Source organism: Chrysemys picta, chromosome 9 (genome assembly GCF_011386835.1).
Source record: "Chrysemys picta bellii isolate R12L10 chromosome 9, ASM1138683v2, whole genome shotgun sequence".
Classification (NCBI taxonomy): Eukaryota; Metazoa; Chordata; order Testudines; family Emydidae; genus Chrysemys; species Chrysemys picta.
Genome location: NC_088799.1, coordinates 85,626,540 through 85,648,679, shown reverse-complemented (window position 1 = coordinate 85,648,679; position 22,140 = coordinate 85,626,540). Strand labels below are relative to the sequence as shown.

The following is a 22,140-nucleotide window of genomic DNA, read 5'->3' as shown; positions in this document are numbered from 1 at the left end:
ACACATCTGTTGGGAAGGGGAGGCATCAAAATATGCTCCCACTGTAGCACATCTGTTTACCAATACCTCAGCGTGTGTTTAAAAAGCCACCAACCCCAGGGTGCCTCTCAATTTACTGTTAAAATCACAAACACAACATTTTTCAGTGCATTGGCCCACCGTTCTGCAACAAACTGTTAACATTTCTAACTACGTTGTGTGTAATTTTTTATAAATAACACCCAATGTGTTTTTCCCGTTGGCGCACCTCCAAAAGCAACTTTCTGTATTCCAAACAAATGCCTCCTCCTTCACAATGTTAAAACACACATTTAACCTAAAACAAAAAATGCCTTTGCCACAGCCATCCAAATAAGTCATCTATGTCAACAACAAAATATGTTATGCTATGTTACTAATAAAGCTAAAAGTCATTATTGGCTAGTGTATGCAATTGGTGCTGTCCTAACAATCTGGTGCATGCTGTATTGCTGTTTAGGTAAAAAACCAACAGTAACCCTTGCCACCGTATCGGAGGGAGAGGGTAAAAACCTAAGTGGTGACCCCTCCCAACAAAATGTTGATTTGGGGTCAACTGGGGGAATGTCACAATCCAATGGACCCCTCCCCTTAGGGAGTCCCCTGGAAAGGCAAATCAGCACTGTATATTGTTAATGCTGTTGCAAGCATCGCAAAGCATTTTGGGAAGGGTCAAAGGTGTGTGAGTGAAAAGTGAAAGTTTCCTTACAAAGTCCGAGAGGCCGGGGGGGGCAGGGAAACAGAAGAACGGGTTAACTCAACTAGGGTGACCAGATGTCCCGATTTTATAGGGACAGTCCCGATTTTTGGGTCTTTTTCTTATATAGGCTCCTATTACCCCCCACCCCCTGTCCCGATTTTTCACATTTGCTGTCTGGTCACCCTAAACTCAACACTGTAGCTAGCAAGCTCAGTCCAAAAATAAAAAGCTGACTCCCGTCCAAGGCCAGTTGCTACCTGCCAAAACAAAAGGGGAAAAGTCCAACCCCCCAACCAGCTATTAAAAAAAAAAAATGCAAAGTTGCAAAAACAACAAAAAAACAGTCTCCAAAGCCAAAATGTTTTAAAAAACAAAAAAGGCCACAGCAAGCCTGTTTAAACTGGTACAAAGAGCACCAGGCACAAAGGGCCCTAAATAACAACACTCCCCCAAAAACCCAAAACTTAAAACCCTCCCAAAAGCTAAAGCAATTTGAAAATTACAGTGAATTTGCCCTGAGCCCAGGGCAAAAACTCCCGTCCACCCCTCCCGCTCTTCTTCGGACGTTACACCCAGGCCTGGCCAGTTTTGGGTAGCACGTGTGTAAGTATAAAAGTGGGTTAGGGCTTGGAGCTCTAATGCTTTCTTTCTTCCCCTGAGTGACGTGGGAGCGTTCCCAGCACTCTCTGCTGTATTGTATTATTTTATTAATACATTTTTAAAACTTAAACCCTTGGTGAGCTTCGCCATCTCCACCCTAAAAAAATCCTGTGGCCCAGCCTAATCAACTGTGGCCCAGGCAAATTGGTAACAAAAATCTGTCACACTCTGTCCCCAGCAGAGATGGTCCCTCCAGGTCAGTCTAAGCTTGTGAGCTCTGGGAACATTGGCAAAGAAGTTTGCACAGTTGCTGCCTGTGCTGCACCTGTCCTGTGGATAAACAGAGGGCTTCACTCTCTCTCAGATCACAAGCATTTTGCTTAACAAAATACTAAAAAAAAAAAAAGAAACAAACAAACAAGGGAATATAAAGTATTTTGGGGTTCGCTACTTAATGTTTGTATATTGTACATGACTTTGAAGATACAGGGATACACAGAAGCACCCCTTGCACTGGGGTGGGGAGGTGGCAGGAATCATGTCTGCCTATCTCTCTGTACAGCATCTAGCACAATAAGGCACCAATCCGGATAACAAGTGCCCCAGATCAACTTTTCTGACACACTATGTATTGTTTTACCCGACAGTCACAATCAGCTGCACCAGTTATCAAAGAAAGATCTTTAGCAATAGGGCCAGGAGGTAGCTCTCTAGTCAACTTTAAACAAAAGAAAATGAAAATCCCACAAATTGTAGAAGGCAGAAGTGTGATATGACCCATGATACGGACAGCAGCCAAAATAGCTGGACCTACCAGGCCAGCATAGGTCCTGGCTGAGATGAATAACATTGTTGTCATTGATTCAGGACTCATATAAGGTGATTAACTAGAGAGAATATGTATAAAAACCCATTAGGTGTTCTCCTTTCCAGGGCTGCCTTACCTAAGCGAAATTGATTGGAGGCATTCCCACACGTCTGCTGTATTTCTGGGCTGTTCCATCCTAAGGGATACAAAGCACAGCCTGAGCTTATCAACAGCCCTATAAAAAAGAGAGAGAGAGAGAAATGTAAAGACGTCCCACAGAAGATTTAAAAAACCAAATAAAACTCCACCACTCTGGGGTCGTCGCGACAGGATCCCTAGAAACACAGACTTTTAGGCTGCACGTTTTATTTCATTCATCATCGAATAGATGTTTCTGAAAACCTCACTGAAGATTAACAGGGGAGTGGGAATTGACACAATTTAATAAAAAGCCTCAGTAGAAACAAATGCGGTTTGAAAGCCAAGCTAGTGTTCTGAGAAATCAAGCTCTCCGACTGCTCAGAGAGAGGACGCTGAGACTGTGTCTACACTGCAATTAGACACCCTTGGCCGGCCCCTCACAGCTGACTCACACTCGCAGGGCTTGGGCTGCGAGGCTGTAAAATTGCACTGCAGACGTTTGGGCTCTGGCTGGAGCCTGGCAGAGTCCCAGAGCTGAGGCCCCAGCCTGAGCCCAAACATCTCCAGTGCAATTTTACAGCCTGGAGCCCCCTCAGCTGGCACAGGCCAGCTGTGGGTGTTTAATTGCAGTGTGGACATACCCATAATGCTCAGCCACACTGGCCCATGTTGCCATGTGACTGAAAGGTGATGCTGCTATTCTGTCTCCTCGTACGGCGCCGTAAAGTGTAGAAGGGCCTACGGGGGCAGCTGCCATGTATTGTTACGTTTCAGACACACAATGTTAGAGAGGGAACCACTGAGTTCTCGCTCTGGTGGTGACTTTGGCCCATTGAGTTATTCCTGATTTGACTGAAAGCAGAACGGGTCTCTGGATAGTTGTTGTTCCTTGCTTCATCTAAAACAAAAGTCAGTAGACAGAGAAACACATAATGTGCCATAACAGGCATTAAGGACCCTACAGGAATGTGTACAGAGTTGAAGCAAACTCAAGTTAAAAATTCAAACAAATATTCACCCAAAAATGTTTGTAATATGCGCCCAGCTGTGGCCAAGAATCAGAAGAAGGGGAGTACATGTGTGGTGCTTACAGTGGTCTGAAAACTTTTGGGGGCTGGGAGGGTCTTTCATAATCTGGGAGCAGCAGCTTTGGTAAAACGGTGCTTAAAGTACAAGCCTCAGTGACCCAGCTTGATTACTTTATTAATTTGTTTGTTTGATTGTTGTGCTGGGTCTGTGACCTTCTCCTCCAACACAAACACACACACACACACACTGTAAGCCCAGCATGTGTGATGTGTAATGAGCCATCAAGAAGCTCATTGGCAGCATTGCAGAAAATTGTGCCTGCCCCCAAAAAAGATTGCAACTATTTGCTCTGGAACGACAAGGTTGGGATTGATCAGAAAACCTGTCCAACTGAGCATTTCTCTGATTTGGGTTTCCAACTCCTGGGCTTTAGGTTGTTGTTGGTTTTGTTTGTTTGGTGATGTAGCAATGCAGAAAAGCTCAGTTCTGGTCCAGTAACTGGTTCTGCCTTGTGTAATCTGTGCTGTCATTATCTTCCCGGGATCAACTCAGCAGTCACTGACCGCTGTAAATGGCTTGCCAGGGTATGTGTTTCCAGTAGATAATCATAGAATGTAACAATCCAGCAGAGAATGATAAATACACTATGCTCCTTCAAGTGGGTGTTGGGTCTCCTGCTGGGTCCATCATCATTCTCAGCTGTTTAATGATGCAAAGTTGCTTTGAATTCTCTCTCTCTCTCTTCTGGGACAAATGCTTTGAAGAGCTGCCTATTGCCTGTTAGTAAAGGATGCTAGTGAGTAACATACAAACACACACACAACCCCCAACCCCCTCAGTATCAAAGCTACAAGTTTCTAACCAAGTTTACAAACAATGGGCTCCATCCTGTCAGGTGCTGAACTCTCTTAAATCAATGGGATTTAAGGGGCTCTGTACAAGGGAGGTGAATAATTCGGATGTGTGTAGTTTATACAATGAATGTTGCCTCTTCGTCTGTTCGGATTATCCAGAAAAGGAACATGATTTTCTAAAATTTCATAATTATTCAGCCAATGATTTTTGAATTTTTGAAGCAAACAGCTTCTGTGAGCATTTAGTAATTAACCTTTGAAATACAAGTTGTTTTGATTGGACACATAGGTCATCTGGTAGGTTTCTGGTCCTTGACTGGATGAATGTTATTCTTAGGGCTGGTCCTCGTCTGGTGTAAACAGGTGTAGCTCTACAGAAACCAGTTGTGCTATGCCAACATGCGCTATGACACCAGCTGAAGAGCTGCTCCTTCCACAATGCAGATTACAAATCTGAGATTCACTAGCTGCTACTATCCTCCAATATTTGCTTAAACATAGGGCTGTCAAGCGATTAAAAAAATTAATCATGATTAATCGCACCATTAAACAATAGAATACCATTTATTTAAATATTTGTGGGTGTTTTCTACATTTTCAAATATATTGATTTCAGTTACAACACAGAATACAAAGTGCACAGTGCTCACTTTATTTTTTATTACAAGTGTTTGCACTGTAAAAAGACAAAAGAAATAGTAGTTTTCAATTCATCTAATACAAGTACTGTCGTGCAATTTCTTTATCATGAAAGTTGAACTTACAAATGTAGAATTATGTACAAAAATATTGCATTCAAAAATAAAACAATGTAAAATTTTAGAGCTTGCAAGTCCACTCCGTCCTACTTCTTGTTCAGCCAACCACTCAGACAAACAAGGTTGTTTACATTTGCAGGAGATAATGCTGCCCGTGTCTTGTTTACAATGTCACCTGAAAGTGAGAACAGGCATTCTCATGACACTGTTGTAGCCGGCGTCGCAAGATATTTAAGTGCCAGATGCGCATGTTGCAACGACCATTCCAGGGGACATGCGTCCATGTTGGTGATGGGTTCTGCTTGAAAACCATCCAAAGCAGTGTGGACCGACGCATGTTCATTTTCATCAACTGAGTCAGATGCCACCAGCAAAAGGTTGATTTTCTTTTTTGGTGGTTCGGGTTCTGTAGTTTCTGCATCGGAGTGTTGCTCTTTTAAGACTTCTGAAAGCATGCTCCACACCTCGTCCCTCTCAGAGTTTGGAAGTCACTTCAGATTCTTAAACCTTGGGTCCTGTACACTAGCTAGCTTTACAAATCTCCCATTGGTACCTTCTTTGCGTTTTGTCAAGTCTGCAGTGAAAGTGTTCTTAAAACGAACAACAACATGTACTGGATCATCATCCAAGACCGATGTTATATGAAATATATGGCAGAATGCAGGTAAAACAGAGCAGGGGACATACAGTTCTCCCCCAAGGAGTTCAGTCACAAATTTAATTAACACATTTTTTTTTTAACAAGCATCATCAGCATGGACGCATGTCCTCTGGAATGGTGGCCGAAGCATGAAGGAGCATACGAATGTTTAGCATATCTGGCACGTAAATACCTTGCAATGCTGGCTACAAAAGTGCCAGACAAATGCCTGTTCTCACTTTCTGGTGACATTGTCAATAAGAAGAGGGCAGCATTATCGTCCATAAATGTAAACAAACTTGTTTGTCTTAGCGATTGGCTGAATAAGAAGTAGGACTGAATGGACTTGTAGCCTCTGAAGTTTTACATTGTTTTGTTTTTGAGTCCAGTTATGTAACAAAAAAATAAATCTACATTTGTAAGTTGCACTTTCAGGACAAAGAGATTGCACTAGAGTACTTGTATGAGGTGAATTGAAAAATACTATTTCTTCTGTTTATCATTTTTATCATACAGTGCAAATATTTGTAATCAAAATATACACTTAGATTTCAATTTCAACACAGAATACAAGATATATATGAAAATGTAGAAAAACATCCAAAATATTTAATAAATTTCAATTGGTAGTCTCTTGTTTAACAGTGCGATTAAAACTGCGATTAATCACAATTATTTTTTTTCATCGCAATTAAAACTTTTTTAGTTAATCGCATGAGTTAACTGCGATTAATCAACAGCCCTACTTAAAAAATATCACTGTCTGATGACATTCCTGCCAGTAAACTCATTCACCAGAATATTCACAGAACCCAAATACAAAAGGGGCAACTGCCCAGCTGAATCACATTTATTTACAATTTAAATCAGTTAATGGAACATTTTTTCCCCCTCATTTGATACTATCAAAGCCTAAAAATTAGAGCCTGAAAAAAAACCCCTCAGGTGGAGTGTATCTGGATGTAAGTCATACCGGGAGAATAACAGTATGAACACAGCTTGACACTAATGCCGTCTGGGCTGAGAAGCCAATGCATCCTATAGTGGCAGTCAGCCATATCCCCCGAGAGCTTCTCCAAATAATATAATATACATGTGCAGCCGCACCCCCATGCACAATCCTTTTAGAGAAGTAAAAGGCACTAAGCCAAAAATGTATTTTGTGGACTCGTAACTGACAACTAATCCCATTATACTCCATCAAAGGGCTAACGGAAGCCCTTAAGGGCGTATTCTTAAAAATGAAATAGTAAGTAAATTATGCTGCAGTACATTTGCACTTTTCAGCATTTCCTATATTACATTTTATCAGAAGGGGGGAACTGATCCGTTTTCCCTGGTGATGTCTCTTTCTGATGTCACTGCTTGAAAACTAGGGTGATATACCCGATAGACAAATACGCGGGGCAGGGATGATGTCAAACCCATGTGTTTAGCACTGGCTGCATGTGCAATAATTAGCCACGTTATCTGCCCAATACTGACTGTGAAGCTGGATAGTATGGAAAATATTATTTCCTTTGCTGTAAACACTTCCATGAAATAGTGCATCAGCATTTCAGTGCTAGCTACAAAGGCCTATGAAGGGTTGCAGAATTTGAGTCAGCAGGAGGGCTGCTGGAACCAAGGATAAGGTGTAAGGAGGAGGCAGGCCACCAGGCATATCTTGCACTGCGAATGGGAGGAAGCTAGACCTCCAGGACAAAGTATGAGGAGGCCTCACATTGGCAAAAGTGCAAGGATCATATGGGCATGATGCTAGGATCATGCATTTAATATGCACGCTCAACCTTAGCTAGAGATGATGTTTGTATTAATTGAAACATGCCATGTCTTGCACCATCCAGGTGTGATCCTTGCACTTTTGACAGGTAGGGGGAGAAGGGATGCCTGCACCGTGGGCATGTTTCAGAGTGCAGCATTGAGCACTGACCTTTGAGAACACCAGCATTGTCCAGGTGCCCGGCCATAGGAATGCTTAAAGGGGGGAACCTCAGATCTATTTACTGCTACTATACAAATATTATACACACAAATTGCCAGCATTTATGTGGGAAGCAAATACAAACAAAAAATGTATCACATTTCTAATGTATTTTATGTGTTCCCCTTACAAGGCTGGAAGCCTAAAAACCCAGTGTCCAAAGGGTTAAAGAGCAAAACTCACCATAATGCTCTGTGGCCTTTTCAGATGGAGAATGTTACGCGTCAGTGAATGGAGGGACAAACGGCCTGTTTCTATCACCAGCAAAAGGAGCACAGAACTAATGTGTGGAAGTGACATATCTAGTCTCCTGGGGATATTACAGCCAGGCCATCACTGCAGAAGATTAACCTCGGCAAACCGCTGTTTACTCCCATAGGACATACTTGCAGGGGCCCTGCTCTCTGTCTCTGTGGTTAGTAAACAAACTGCTGAGTACAGCTGGGCTCAAAGCGAAAGGAAAATGTATCTGAGGTCTGGGTCTTAATGGACCTATTTTCTCTGCACTTTTTGCCATGCTGAGATTGCTCTGACTGGAAACTAATTGCACTTCTCCCCGAGATGTATTTCAGTTAATGTACCTACTGCCGAGAACCTTCTATGCCTGTCATAAAATCCATAGAGTTTTGCAGGCACATGTGAATCAGCATTGTGAGATGCTGTACAAGTTGAGAATCAGTGGACATCGGGAAGCTCCTGGGGGAAGAGACTGCTTTTTATTCTATGTTTGTGCAGTGCCTGGCACAATGGGGTTCAATCCCTGGTTGGGGCCTTTAAGCACTGTCATTATACAAATACTATCATTTAAATTACAAATCTAGTCTCTCCTGCAGCCTTCTAAAAAAACCTGTAAAACTGCTAGGCGGAGAAATGTTTTCTTTTAAAATAACGTTACTAGCTCCTTTATCTATAATGTACATTAACTCTGTAATGCAGCTGGTAAGAATAGTACTTAGAGCAGCCTTATTGGTTTACTTGTGCCGCTGTATGAAATGATTTAAACCTGAGTCTACACTTGTGTATCACTTGTGCATTGATCTATGACACTGCTATTAGCTATTGGCTAACTAAGCAATACTAATTCTTCCCAAGGAAGGAAAGAGACAAGTTGATTCATCCAATTACAGCATTCTATAACCTGCTACCTGCATGGCAGGATTGTCAGGAGACAGTAGCCACAAGCCAGGTTGGTTCATCATTGTTCAGGAACATGCGTTGCTCTTGGGCACATTTTTATTTAATGTTGATTGATTTTAATTGTTATTAGGGGAATTCACCCCTCCTTTTATCTACTTGGTGCTTAATAGCCCATGACCTGTACCCAGTTAAGCTCTACTAAGAAGCATTTGACTGGAGTTAAAAATATATATTTAAGCAATAACCATACGAAGGATCACACGCAGGGCTTAAATTCAGCCGGAGCTGTCCAGAGCAGAGCTCTGGTAAATATTTTCAAACCTTGACACTAGCCTGATGCTGTTGTGGTTCTAAACCAGGGATCTGCAGTCCTCTGGGGGGCCATGGACCAGTTTCAGGGGGTCCATGGGGCCCCATGGCTGAAGCCTGGAGCCCTGAGCCCCAGCATGCCCCGTGGAGAATGGAGGTGGGGAGGCGTGGTTGGCTCCAGGAAATACTCTGAGAATTTAAGCCCTGATCACACATGATGAAACATTGTGAGGTGGTGACCTTTCAGAATAAACTTTGACCTGCAGTTTTCATACAGTTGTCCTTTATTTTTTGGAAATGTAGGTTGACACCTAAAATACTGAGCAACAATTATTTTTTGAGGTATGCTTCAATGGAATAAGTAGAAATGGAAATTCAGGTAAACAAATGTTCAGCAGCCTTAATAAGACAAGCCCAAACCAGATCCCCACATACAGAAGTATTCTGAGGCAGTTCATATCCAGACCTGAACTTCATGGTTCTGGCCAATCTTAAATGTAAAAATAAAACAGTTTTCAATCTCTCACAGGGCTGGGTAGTAATGCGAACTACCTTGAGAACTAGCTAGATGGCGGTAGAACATACTCAAATGCTGCTAGATTAGTATGACGGCTAAATCCTTGTAGTCAGAAGTTCCTATTCCTTGGTCCTGAAGAAAACACTTAACAGGCTTGCCAACAGAAGTTAAGTAGAACAATGCAACATAATCTGAAAACTAGTTCTTCAACAGGAATAGTCACCCAGGGAGTGATTTCTGCTAATGTACATGCAACCCAAAGAAAACTGCCAGCATATAGAATATCTTACATCATTCTTGTTTCTCACAGTGTAGTATAGGACATGAAACTATATGGAACCAACATCAAAAGATTGCATTTAAATTGAATAATTAGGCAAATACAACTGTAGTGGGGAATTGCAGACTCTGCCCAGAATGTAGCTTGGCAGCAAAGTCCCCTACTCTACACATGGAGGGCACACTCCATGAGTGGCTCTACCCTGGTCTACATGGAAGGTGGAGGTGGTTGAACTGCTCCCCAGGGAACTGAGACTGAGGAGTGGTTTGGCGTGGCGAAGATCAAGGAGCTGTCCAAGGGATGCGCAATCAGCCATACAGGAGATCCGTGGAAAGGTCAAAAGCTGAGTCAGCCCTGCTGGGATTCTAGTCCTGATGGCAGGTACTCTAGGTATTCAAAACCTGATGCTTAGACCTCTTTCCCATCCGCTACCTCTGTTCATCTAAACCCGTGAAGCCTGCAACTCTGTCTCTACTCTCCGATCATCAAAGAATAATGTGCCTGATTTGCTGGTCTGGCCATGCTGCACTTGATGCTGGATCAGAGAGGGGCTCCCCTGATCCTGGGGCCAGCCCACCCTCCAATATAAATTACTTACACTCCCCAGAGCTAGTCTAGCAGCCAGGAACCACTGGAGTATATGCTCTGTACCACCTGTGGATTCTCCTTGTACAGGGATGAATCTTCTGGGTTCATGGCTGATAGAGAGATGCAAAGCAGCCCCAGCAGAGCTAAGAATCTGGACTATTTATTTTCCTTAACTGAAAATTATCACATCCATCACAAGCGGAGGTAACATCCATTGGTTTCAAGATTTAGTGGTGCATCTTAATGAATTTGGCCTTCATTGCTGTAGGATTCAAGCCCTTCACTAACATTAGTAGGTTCTCCCCCACAATAACGTAAGGAAATATTATTGTCCCTATTTTATAGATGGGGAACCAGAGTGCAGGGAGATTAAGTGTCTGACCCAAGGTCACACAAAGAGTCTGTAGTAGAGTCAAGAATTGAAGCGAGATCTAATGACTACAGTCCTGGGCCTTAACGACAAGCCCTTTCTGCCTCTCCTTTGTACCACTGTGCAGAACACTGCTACCCTGCTGTTACAGTCTGATGTCCCAGGGCAAGTTGCCTGATTCTGCAAAGAGCTGTTGAAAGCAATTTGTCCTCTGTTGCTGAGGGTGACTTGCCTGGATGGGAGGAGATCCTGGAGAAAAATGCATCTATTACAGAGCTCCGAGGGCGGAGGGACTCGGACAGCAGTCAATTAAAACGTTTGGATTCTGGCACCATCCCTGTAATATCTCCCCTACGGTTCTTGCCAATAAGGCTGGATGTGCATTTTTAAACAATGCCTCTTTGTTTTGTTCAGTTGGAAGCGGTCTCAAACAAACACAACCAGCTGCCTAGACAAGCCCATTGCATGCCAAGCTAAAGCGTAAAAGGAGGAAATTACGACCGTTCCAATATTTATCATATTTTTAAAAATAATCCAAATGTAGCACTCTTTCCCAGCAATAGTTCTTCATCCTTCGTGGTGCTGGTTTCAGAGGCTTGTGCAGCTGAAAGCCTCGTGGCAATGAGTGATGTAAATGATGCACAGCGTGCACATATGAGGACATCTTAATACAAAGGGATGGCTTTAGAGAAAATAATAGTGAGCTGATTTTCAGAGGTGCTAAGCAGCCACAATTCCCACTGACTTTAGCTGAAGTGGTAGGTCCTCGGCATTTTTGAAAACCAGTCTCCTCAGTTCCCTACAGTCTGGCAGCCAGATTCTGCTATCAGTGGCGTTCTTTGGAATTGATACTGACAGAACGGAGATCAGAACCTGGGGGGGATGATAGCCTAGTGTAATCATCGATTTCACATTTGAATATAACACCCACAAATGAGATTTATTTTTAACTCCTGGAGGGTTCCTTTGTTTAAACTTCCCCCTTAGTCCCAGCTCAGCTTTGTGGACAGGAACTCCAGTTTGCATTGCTTAGATGGCTGCTTCCAATCCATCACATCATGGTTTTATATGTATAACCCTTCATGCTCACAGCCCTCCTTTGTGAGAAGGAAGCAGTTGCACACTGGTTTGCTGTGGTGCTTTGCTGTGTGCTCTGTGGTTTTCAAGCTATTGTGTAAATAAACTAGCAGTATCATACTGGGGAGGGAAAACAAAGACGTTCCAGTTTATTACAAAAATGCAGACAACACACTAAGGCCTTGGCTACAGTGGAGATTTTGACTACTGGTGCAGCGGTGCAAACCCCTAGTGTAGACATGCAAAGACACAGGCCATAAGCCATGTTTTGCACCTGCTTGAAACTGGGATACGTTGCCCCAGTGCAAAACTACATTTCAAGGATGGGTTAGCGGCACTGGGGCAAATCACTGCTGGTAATTGTACACTAAGGGACCTCCCACCTGGAGCAATGCTGCTGCAGCTGATGGAAGCTTTGCCTTTTATTTTCCATCAGTCATCTACGGTAATTGACTAGCAGGCGCAAGGAGAGTATGGAACCCTCTGGGAAGGAGAGAGAAGAGAAGGTGGAGGCATGGTGGGCAGTCTCAGAGTGGGAATGAAGGCAGAGGGGGTAGGAGGCCTGGGGCTGAGAATGGAAGACGGACAGGAAAGGGCCAAGTAGTTGATCAGTTTGGACTGAACAAAGCATGGGGAAGAGAGGACAGAGATAGAGGCAGGATTCTTTTGTTATCCCACAGTTCTGGAGACAATGAGCCTGATTCACCAAGGTGTCACTCCAGCTTCACACTAGACTGATTTCAAAGGAGCGAAGCGGGTGTCAAACTGGGGTAACACACTGGTCCACATGTATGTAGGAAGGACATTATGGATAGGAATGTGTTCTGGCTAGGGAACTGGACAAGGACTCGGGTGACCTGAGTTCTGTTGCCAGCCCTGACACTTAACTGTTGTCTGCCACTGGGCAAGTCCCTGCCCCACTCTGTGCCTCAGTTTCCCTTTTCTTGTCTTCTCCCTTTGGATAGTAAGTGCTGCAGGGCAGGTTTGTCTCTAGCTGTGTGTGTATGGTGCCCAGGACAATGGGGCCCCAGTCTTGACACATTCCTGCAATACAGATAACAACAGAATTGTGGAGACAGACGAGGGCAGGACCGATAAAATGCCACGAGGGTTATGCTAGGTAGAAAGCCACATTAGGAGAATCTCTCCATAGCTATATCGTGACTGCAAGAAGAGGTGCATTTATTGCAGAGACAGCGAACCTCAGAGAGCTGCCACAACGTAACAGCCTGGTGGAGTCAAGGCACAGATGGTTCTCACCTGAATGTAGCTAGTCAAAGTCAACACTATATGCCCTGCCTTGGGTGGACCTCAATTAGCTGAGGTGAAAACTAGAGTGTCCTGTGTCCACCAGGAGGGAGCTATCTCCCTGCTTCCAGAGGCCACTATCATCCCACAGGTAAAATTATCCTTTTTTTTTCTAAAAAAAAGCGCCTACAAATATTATCCTCTCTGTCTCGCAAATTACGGTGGGTCCCTGCCAACTTCCCTCACTCACTCAACAAGACAGCACCTCTTGCTTGCAGTGAAGACATAGCCATGGGATTGTCTACACAGCAAGCCACTTCTACAGTGAGAGGGACCTGGCCTTTCTGAACTCTCTTAGGGCTTGTCTGCATGGCAAGTTGCCAAATGGCACGTCCCATTGTGAATCTACAATGCCTGAGCCGGCAGCGCAGTAATGTCCCATGCAGACACGGCTACAGCACAGCGAAAGTGCCGAAGCGCGGCTCGGTGTACTACCACTGGAAGTACTCCAAGCCGCACTCTGGGACTTTCACTGCGCTGTAGCAAAGTCCACACAAGACGCTACCGTGCAGCAAGCTGAGGCACAGTGGAGTCATATCCTGGCTTGCCGTGCAGTAACTTGCTGTGCAGACAAGCTCCAAGAGGGTTCAGAAAGGCCAGGTCCTCCTCATTCTGGAAGAGGCATAACTGAAGTAATCAGGGGTGTTAAAGACGATAGTGGAAATAAAGTACTGCAGTTACTGTCATCAGGGGACGTGTATTAAACAGAAAGAACCAGCAGCTAAAGTAGGCAGAATGTTCTCCCACAGAGATTCCTGGCTTTGGGGGAATGTTACAGCTCTGGGCCTGGTAACAAACCAGAAGAACATTTAATGTACTGAGAGTGTCTCTCGTAACAGACGTGGTATTTATGTAGAGCCTAGAGGAAATTAAAGACTATACATAAAACAGAAGGGTCAAGTATTGGAATAAAAATCATATTCATGCTACTGAGATTTACTTCAGATGTTTAGTACAGATGTCTCCAGCTCAGTGGATCTTTGCTGTTCTGAGCAGTGCTCTGAAGATCACTGTACAGTATTAGCATATGCTAATCAGCAACCTGAAGCCACTCACGTATGTAGCATAATGCAAACGATTTCCATTACCTCCTACAAACTGGGCTGCCCCCATGAAGCGTCCCATCATTCGAGAGATGAGCTCTTCCACACAGCAACCCAGAATGGCTGCTAACGCCACCAGGAGCAGCAAGGCACAGCCAATTCCCGTCACCACGGTGCAGATCTGCCAGGATAAGCTGGGGATAGCCCCAAAACTGGCATACCTCCCACATTCTTCCACCATCACCAGGTGCCTCTCCTCCGTCCGAGTTGGGTACGTGCACCGTCGGAAGGTGCCAAATGAAACCGGCTTCCCCATCTGGGAACCAACGAGCCAACAGGGCATAAAGTAACTGGCCGAGCTGGCAACTGCTGTGAGAAAGGATAGGAAAGCCCAGAGGGCCCCAACCAGCGTCAAACTGCTGCCCATCTTCTTAGATCTCTGGTTAGAAGTGAAATTGAAGGTAGCTGCCTCAGGGCATGCAAAGTGTCTCCTTGTCAGTGGTCTTCACAAACCTCAGAGAGGGACAAAAGAGAGGGCAATAGAAGGGACTTAGCCCAGAGAGAAAACAGGAACAGTGCGTCAGGTCTTCCTCTCTGCTTTCAGAGGCCTCCAGCTTCCTCCAGGCAAAATTGTCCTTTTTTTCAAAAAACGTCCTACAAATAGCCTTATCCTCTATATATTGCAAAAAACTATGGGTCCCTGACAACTTCCTCCCTCATCCAACAAGCCAGCAGCATCCCTATTATTTCACTCCATTGTGTTCTTAGTCCTTTTCCTGAGTTCTGGGCCCGGCCAGGCCTACTGACTGATACACTTGGGCCCAGAGACAAACCAGTGTTTCCAACAAGAGACTATTATTTGCTCAGGCTGCTGGAAGTTCAGATTCTGTTGTGCCGTTGTTAGTCGACCTCAAAGCCGGCTCTGACAGTGCTAGCAGGTCGTTCTGATGCAGTTGCTATGTTCAGCTGCAATCTCTGAAACAGAAAAGCCACCCAATAAGATTACTGGTTGAGCAATTTCATACTTTACATTGTAGGTTTCAAAAATTCTTCACTCCAAAAAAGTGTTTAGGAATTAATGTTACTTAAAGGTCCTCCTATATATGCAAACCATGGGCTCAGTCTCGTACTCCCATAGTTAAAAGTTAAACACATTAAAAGTTAAATGAAATTAAATTAAAAATGAAAAGCAAATTGCAAGTTATTGCAAATGAAAGAAATTAGCAACGAATAATCATTTGCTTTTTGTTGCAGTTTGTTCCTCAATGCCTGTGGCCTCTCTCAGACACAAGAATGTTTCTCATGTGAGTCAGTTTCATAATATTGACCGTGTTCCTTTAACCAAACTGAGACTTTATATAGCAACGTGTAATTCCCCCACTGAGCATTCCTAGGTGAACAGCGGCAGTGAGCACTCCAATCACACAGAAGAGATTGCACTGTATCTGTATAGACAGATAGTTTTGTGCCTTCTAGGTGACAATTGCTTTCTTTACTTGATGGCCTCAAAGCAATCCCAAGAAGAATTATACTTAGCTGTCTTATGGGGTTACCGTTACCATAGTATCTGAGCACCTCAAAAACTTTAATATATCTACCATCACAGCAGGCCTGAGAGGTAGGGTAGTGCTATTATCCCCATTTTACAGATAAGAAACTGAGACATAGAGAGCCTACAGATACATCTATGCAGCCTGCAGCAGCGAGCAACCCAGCCTGGGTTGAGAGACTTGGGCTTGTGGGGCTTGTGCTAGCACTCTGAAAATAGCTGCAAAGACCGCTCTTTGAATACACCCAGCTTAGGCTGGAGCTTAAGGATGCGAACCCAAGTCTCTCAGCCCTGGCTGGGAGGCTCGCTGCCACAGGCTGTGTAGATATACCCTAAGTGACTTGTCCAAGGCCATCCAGGAAGTCTGTGGCAGAGCAGGCAATTGAAGCTGAGTCTCTCAAGTCCCCAGCTAGCACTGGACCATTCTTCCTATCACAACAATGGATAACAATCCCAGTTCCACACCAGCACTAACATGCCTCTCTCCCTCTCAAACTCCTTTCCCTGGAATTTTATTACTGTGGCAGAGCCACGGGGTATTTTTTTAATTAAGGAGAAAGAGAGCCCCTTTGAGGACATTCATGAAAAGATAGCCACGCTGGAACACGGTGCTTTAATAACAGAATTTCAAACAGATGTTAAAGGCATTTGATTTAGGAAACTTTGAGAGGTTGTTGGGTTTTTTTAATTAAAATACAGTATAGCAGGAGCAGCAGGAGCTGTCATTTCTGTTCCTGCTCTTCCCTGCCAATATGCTCTGGTTGTAAATGTTTCGTCAGTTACATCTAGGGAGGGAAGGGAGAAAGTCAATGTTGCGGTCTAGTGGATAGTGCTTTTTTATTATTATTTTAATTTTAGTAAAAATATTCAAATGGAGACCTAGCATAAATGATTTTTTTTTTAAAAGCAAACCCGGACCCATGTCATTTCTCCGGGATCTATCCCCTCTACACACACCAGATATACGACAGGTCATTAAGCACCCAGTATAACTTTGGAATGATCTCGCTTTTGCTTCTTCAATGAAATACAATTAAAAAACAGAAGAAAGCTAAACAGATGAGGCAGCTGCAGTAACAAGTCGTCTGGTGAATACATTTTAACAACTGAGTGGGCTTGTGTGGCTCTTTTGGGCTCTGGTTGCTGCATCTATAGGCACTCTTTCCCTCCCCCTTCTCTCGTCCCCATAGCAGTGGAGAATTTCCTCTTCCCCAGTGAGAAGCAAACTAAATTTGTACTATATCTGCATGAGCCCTAAGCAACTTCAGACTAAAATCTGTTGGTTTGTGCTTCATTTTGGAACCAAATTTACCTCCCTACCACATACTCTTGGTGCTATTAACAGTCCCGTGGCAGGGGAGCCTGAATAGCTCAGTAGGCTATGCAGTCTTTGGGTAAAATACTGGCCCCACTGAAGTCAATAGCAAAACTTTAATAGAAAAAAGATGTCGCCGTTTTAATCTACTTCACTGGTCCAGATCCAACCCAGCTCAGAAGTGACTGGAAGTGTTACCATCTGGTGACTGTTCTGTCTCCTCTGGTAAATGAGTTCACGGTCTCCATTTAGTTCCTAGTGTGCAGATGTCTACATCACAGGACAACCATCACAATTACCCTGGCTGGCAATCTGAGTCGGGAGGCCAAGGAGTGAATGGGTATGGAAAAGAGAGTAGCCTTTACCTTTGCCTTTAGAGGTGACTTTGGCAGTTCAGGGTAGAGTATTGAGGGGGAGGTTTGCTGTGCTGCTACTCATGCTGTTCCTGTTCTGTTGACCGAGGACTTCAGTCTCCATGGTACTAAATTCATACGAAACAATTTTTAAAAGGAAATAAAATGACTCCATAATAGTTTTTGCTGGAATCGGGGTGTTAGCCACCGTGACCTGGCCCAAGTGAAGTACGGAATATTACATTATATCCCTGCCTAAATTCCCTCCTCTAGCACCTATTAGATACTGCTAGAGATGGGCCTGAACTGGAACCCCAGATGCAAACGCCAGCAGGGGTGGGAGACATTCAGATCCAAATCCAAACCTGATGCATCAAACCAGTGCGGCCCAAATCACCACATCAAGTCTAGACACAGCTGGACACTGGAAAAATTCCAGTTTGGTTGCAAGCTCTGTAATTTAGACCCATCTCAATGTGAACTGTTCTTCTCTTCCTGTGCTAAAACTTGGGAGATGTAATGTTGTTGTATGCTGATAAACAGCTGCTGGGCTCCACTCCAAGGATGACTGCATTTCTGAGTGAGATATGGTAGAGGAAGTGCTTTTTGTGTCTACTCCATGGGACATGTCCCTTTGAACATATGTGCCCAAAAGTTAGGGCCAGATTTTCCAAAGTGCCTAAGGGAATTGGCCGGATTTCCAGAAGCCCTACGCATTCCTCCAACATGCTGAACCCCTTTGAAAATCTGCCCCCTTCTTCTTGGTTCCTAACTGGGAGCTGAGCACTTTTAAAAATCTGGTCCTTCCAGTGCAAAGTAATAAGACTCCAAGCCCCTGAGCAATATTGTTCTGCCTTCACCTTCCCTCAGATATACAGCGCTGTGGGGCATCCGCCAAGAGAACATCATACAGGAACATGAATAAATAAAATACAAATGAGTAACCTAAAGCCCAGATCTCTTCCCTTCACGCTTCATGCTCCCATGGCCCCCCATCTGCCTTTCCTTCTACACCCTTCCTGTAACACAACGAAGGAGAGCGATGCCAGCCAACTCCTCCTAGCCGCTCCTGTGCCATGCTCTGCGAGGCATGAGTCACAGCCCCACAGAGCAAGGAGGCAGGCAGCAATGCACAAAGACTAGCCAGGTAATTTCCACTCAGCAGCAGTAGAAGGCAGTTTCCCAAGTGATGAAGGCAGAGGCAGTGGAGCAGGTGCCGTGGACTATTGCTGGAAGGACCCTTTGTAGTTTACTGAATCCCTGCTCAAGCAGGAAACAGCAGAGCTCTAGAGTGAAAGGTCCCCACATGACCGATGTGGTAGCCAGGCCTATGGTCAGCCTCCATAATGATTCTGTGGTTGCAGAAGTCTCTGCCATCATTACCCATTCCACAGCCTGTAGCCAGGTGGACTTCATGGTCACAAGCAGGCATAGACCCCTACCACGAGATCTACAAGATAATCTTTACTAGCTGTTCCACTATTAAGACCTTCATCCTCTGTGTGCATTCGCTCCAGGCAGAGCAGAAACATATTCGTATACAGTACTTGAGACAGACAGAAGTATACACACACCAGTCATCATATTGCAACTGCCTCATAACTGTGATGTAACGTGACACATAAATCATCGAATTATAGAGCCAGAGCCTTTCTTGTTATCAATTTCCTTTGAGCTGCTCTGGTGGCCTAATGGGGCAGGAAAGCCACCAGCTTCCCCCAGCTGGTGATTCCCACCACATGGGGGAGTTCTCAGCTGATACAAAGCCGGTGTACCTAGCTGCTGTGCCACACGTCCTATAGTCACCAGTGAAGGGGGCATGTCAGGGGCAGGAAAGCGTGGGAGGGAACATGACCAGAGCACTACCACCTGCCAGCAATCCACAGGTGGTCCTAGTTAGCTTGCCTACTTTACAGCAGCTCCTACAGTATGCCAGAGCCTGGATCATTGTAGGACTGAATAATACCATCTAACTCATAGATAATATATTTCATCCATAGATTTCTCAGCACTTTTCAAAAGGAGGTCAATATTATTATCCCCATTTTACAGAAGAGGAAACCAACGCACATCCAGGGAAGTGACTTGCTTAAGGTCACCCACCAGCAGAGCTAGGACTGGCTCTCCTGAGTCTGGACTAGTGCTCTACCCATAAGGCCATACTACCTCCCCAGTTAGCTCACCCACTTCTACCCCAAGCAGTATTTTGAGCCCTAGTCAAGGAGCTGTTCCAGAGACTTCATGAAGTCCAGTAGGGACAGCACTATTGCTATTCATTTTACATGGAAGGTGCTCAGATACTATGGTGATGGGCAGCCATATAAAACCATAAGATAGACAGACAGACAGATCGATCTATGGCTTTGACTCTCCCCTCCTCTGCACTACCAAATACAGCGCAGAGTCTAGCCCATGCTCTAGAGATGAAAAAGACCTATTAGCTCATATAGTGCTAGTGCGGGGCTTTTCCATTCTGAACATTTCATGGCATTTTGTCCAACCTTGGAGTAGTTTTAAATGCAAAAAGAAAAGTTGTTAGTAAACCATGTTTTATAGAAGTCCCTTTGCAAACTTCTAGAGTAAGGGAAACTATTGGAAGACATTTAAAATGTAATTATTTTATAACTGTACTTAGTCTTTCTAATCTCTGCTCTTTGATTTGACATATTATGTTGCCATCAGCTGTCATTTCCTTCACTCCCTTACAGACAAAAAAAAAAAAGAAAAATCACATAAGCCAATACAGAATGTCTGGTTGTTAAGGGAATACAAGCAATTTTAAAGCAATAAATGTGAAATCGGTGTAAACTTCATTTCACTGAAAAGTAACTTTCATATTTTCAATAAACATTGTGCATGATTAAGCCGATTATCTGAACCAAGCTCCAGTGGATACATTTATTTAACTCCTGTAGTGTTATCGCATTAGGAAGTTCTCTCTTTCAGATATTCAGTCTGTTGTCATTTTACCTTTAAGTCTTTGATGTGTGTTAATGGGAAAGTGAAATCCTGATTCTAATCCCAGGTAAGTATTCTACAAACAATAGCAAAACAGATGGGATTAGGAAAAAAACAAACACCCTATGACATTGCTCTTGTTAATAAAATAAAATAAAAAAATTAAATTTAACAACAAGGAATAAATGAATAGACTGGGGTTAAGATGCTGCTAAAGCCCTGAGCTTGTAAGAAACTTCCTTAAAGGCAATTTTAAATGCATTTAGCTCAGACTGCAAATTAATCTCCTTACCACTAAATCAGTCTCTCTCCTGTCAGGTTGTGATCTGAGAAACTTCTGCTGCTCTCCGACATTCTGCCAGTCACACTGGCACTGTAATGAAAGCTCCTCTCCTCTCGGAGTGCGCAGCCACTCACCTTTGGGAAGGAGGGGAGGAGTTCTCAAGACTCACTACCTAGAAGGAATTAACTCTGAGCATGCTGAATGGTTCCAACCTGGGCTGCTTGATGACGCTGGGTAGAACAGGCTACAGTCCTCCAGACAGCAATATCACCAGGTACTATCCAAGAACACCATGAGCAGTCACTATTATGTTAAAGGACTAATGCCAGACATAAAAGTTAGGGCACGGGGAGGGGTCATGAGGGGAAGAATTGGAGCCCATGTTAAAAATATCGGCTCCATTTGTTTAAATCCAGAATAGGTTTTGATTGTATATAGCAGCTTTCATACTCAACTTGAGGTGCTTTACCCTGATGAGTTAGAGACCAGCTGTCCAGGGACTATAAACCAACACAGCAGCCAGTATGTGCTCAGCCATAGCTCACTTTGTAAATTAAGGACCAGATTCAACCCGGTGTAAGTCAGCCACATTGGAGGAGGATATGGCTCTATCACAGGGAGGACACTGGCAGCTGGTTATTTCTGGCAGCAGGCAGTGCTCCACCCCTGCTTCCAACCCACCCATCACAGTGATGGAAAACTGATATGCTGCCCTGGCAACGAGCGATGAGGAATCACACCCAAAGGTGGAGGAGTTGAAGCCATGTACCCCCAAGGCTGGGAGGATCGCAGCCACCACTCCCAGGAGTAAACGTAGGGTAGTGGTGGTTAGTGACTCTCTTCTGAGGGGGACAGAGGCACCCGTCTGTCGCCCTGACGTGGCATCCCAGGAGGTATGCTGCCTGCCAGGGGCCCGTATCCAAGACATTACAGAGGGATTGTTGAGGATCATCTGGCCCTCTGACTACTACCCCATGCTACTCACCCATGTGGGCACTAATGATACTGTGAGGTATGACCCTCAGCAGATCAGAAGTGACTACAGGGCTCTGGGAGTAAGGGTGAAGGAGTTGGGAGCACAGGTGGTGTTCTCTTTGATCCTTCCGGTCAAGGGGTAGGGGCCCAGGCAGAGACAGACGCATCCTGGAGGTGAATGCCTGGCTGCGAGGCTGCCAGGAGGGCTTTGGCTTCCTTGAGTATGGGATGCTGTTCCAGGAAGGAGGACTGCTAAGCAGAGAAGGGGTCCACCTATTGAGGAAGGGGAAGAGCATATTTGGATACAGACTGGCTAACCTAGTGAGGAGGGCTTTAAACTAGGTTTGAAGGGGGCAGTTGACCAAAAGCCTACAGGTAAGTCCAAAACATGGAGACGGTTCAGAATTTGGGGGGAGCATGGGCTGTTATAGCAGAGATAAAGGAAGGGCAAGACAGAACTGGGGGCGGGGGGGAGAATCAAATCAGTATCTTAGATGTCTATATACTAATGCAAGAAGTATGGGGAATAAGAAGGAAGTACTCAAA

At 44.4% G+C, this 22,140-nt stretch overlaps 1 protein-coding gene across 2 annotated transcripts in view; it reads right to left on the bottom strand.

Annotated features, from left to right (window-relative positions):
- The window catches only part of LHFPL1 (LHFPL tetraspan subfamily member 1), a 48,058-nt gene extending 27,300 nt beyond the window's left edge, over positions 1-20,758 (bottom strand). Inside the window, exons 1-3 of one of the 2 annotated variants that reach the window (XM_005291805.4) lie at positions 20,629-20,758; positions 14,207-15,136; positions 2,263-2,361 (exon numbers count right to left, since the gene is read on the bottom strand). In XM_005291805.4, coding sequence (XP_005291862.1) covers positions 2,263-2,361; positions 14,207-14,588 — 481 coding nt within the window. In that variant the 5' untranslated portion in view covers positions 14,589-15,136; positions 20,629-20,758. Of the gene's footprint in view, positions 1-2,262; positions 2,362-14,206; positions 15,137-20,348; positions 20,415-20,628 lie in introns of those variants that run through there. The other variant, XM_065556609.1, reaches the window with a different exon arrangement.
- Between the last annotated feature and the right edge of the window lie 1,382 nt (positions 20,759-22,140).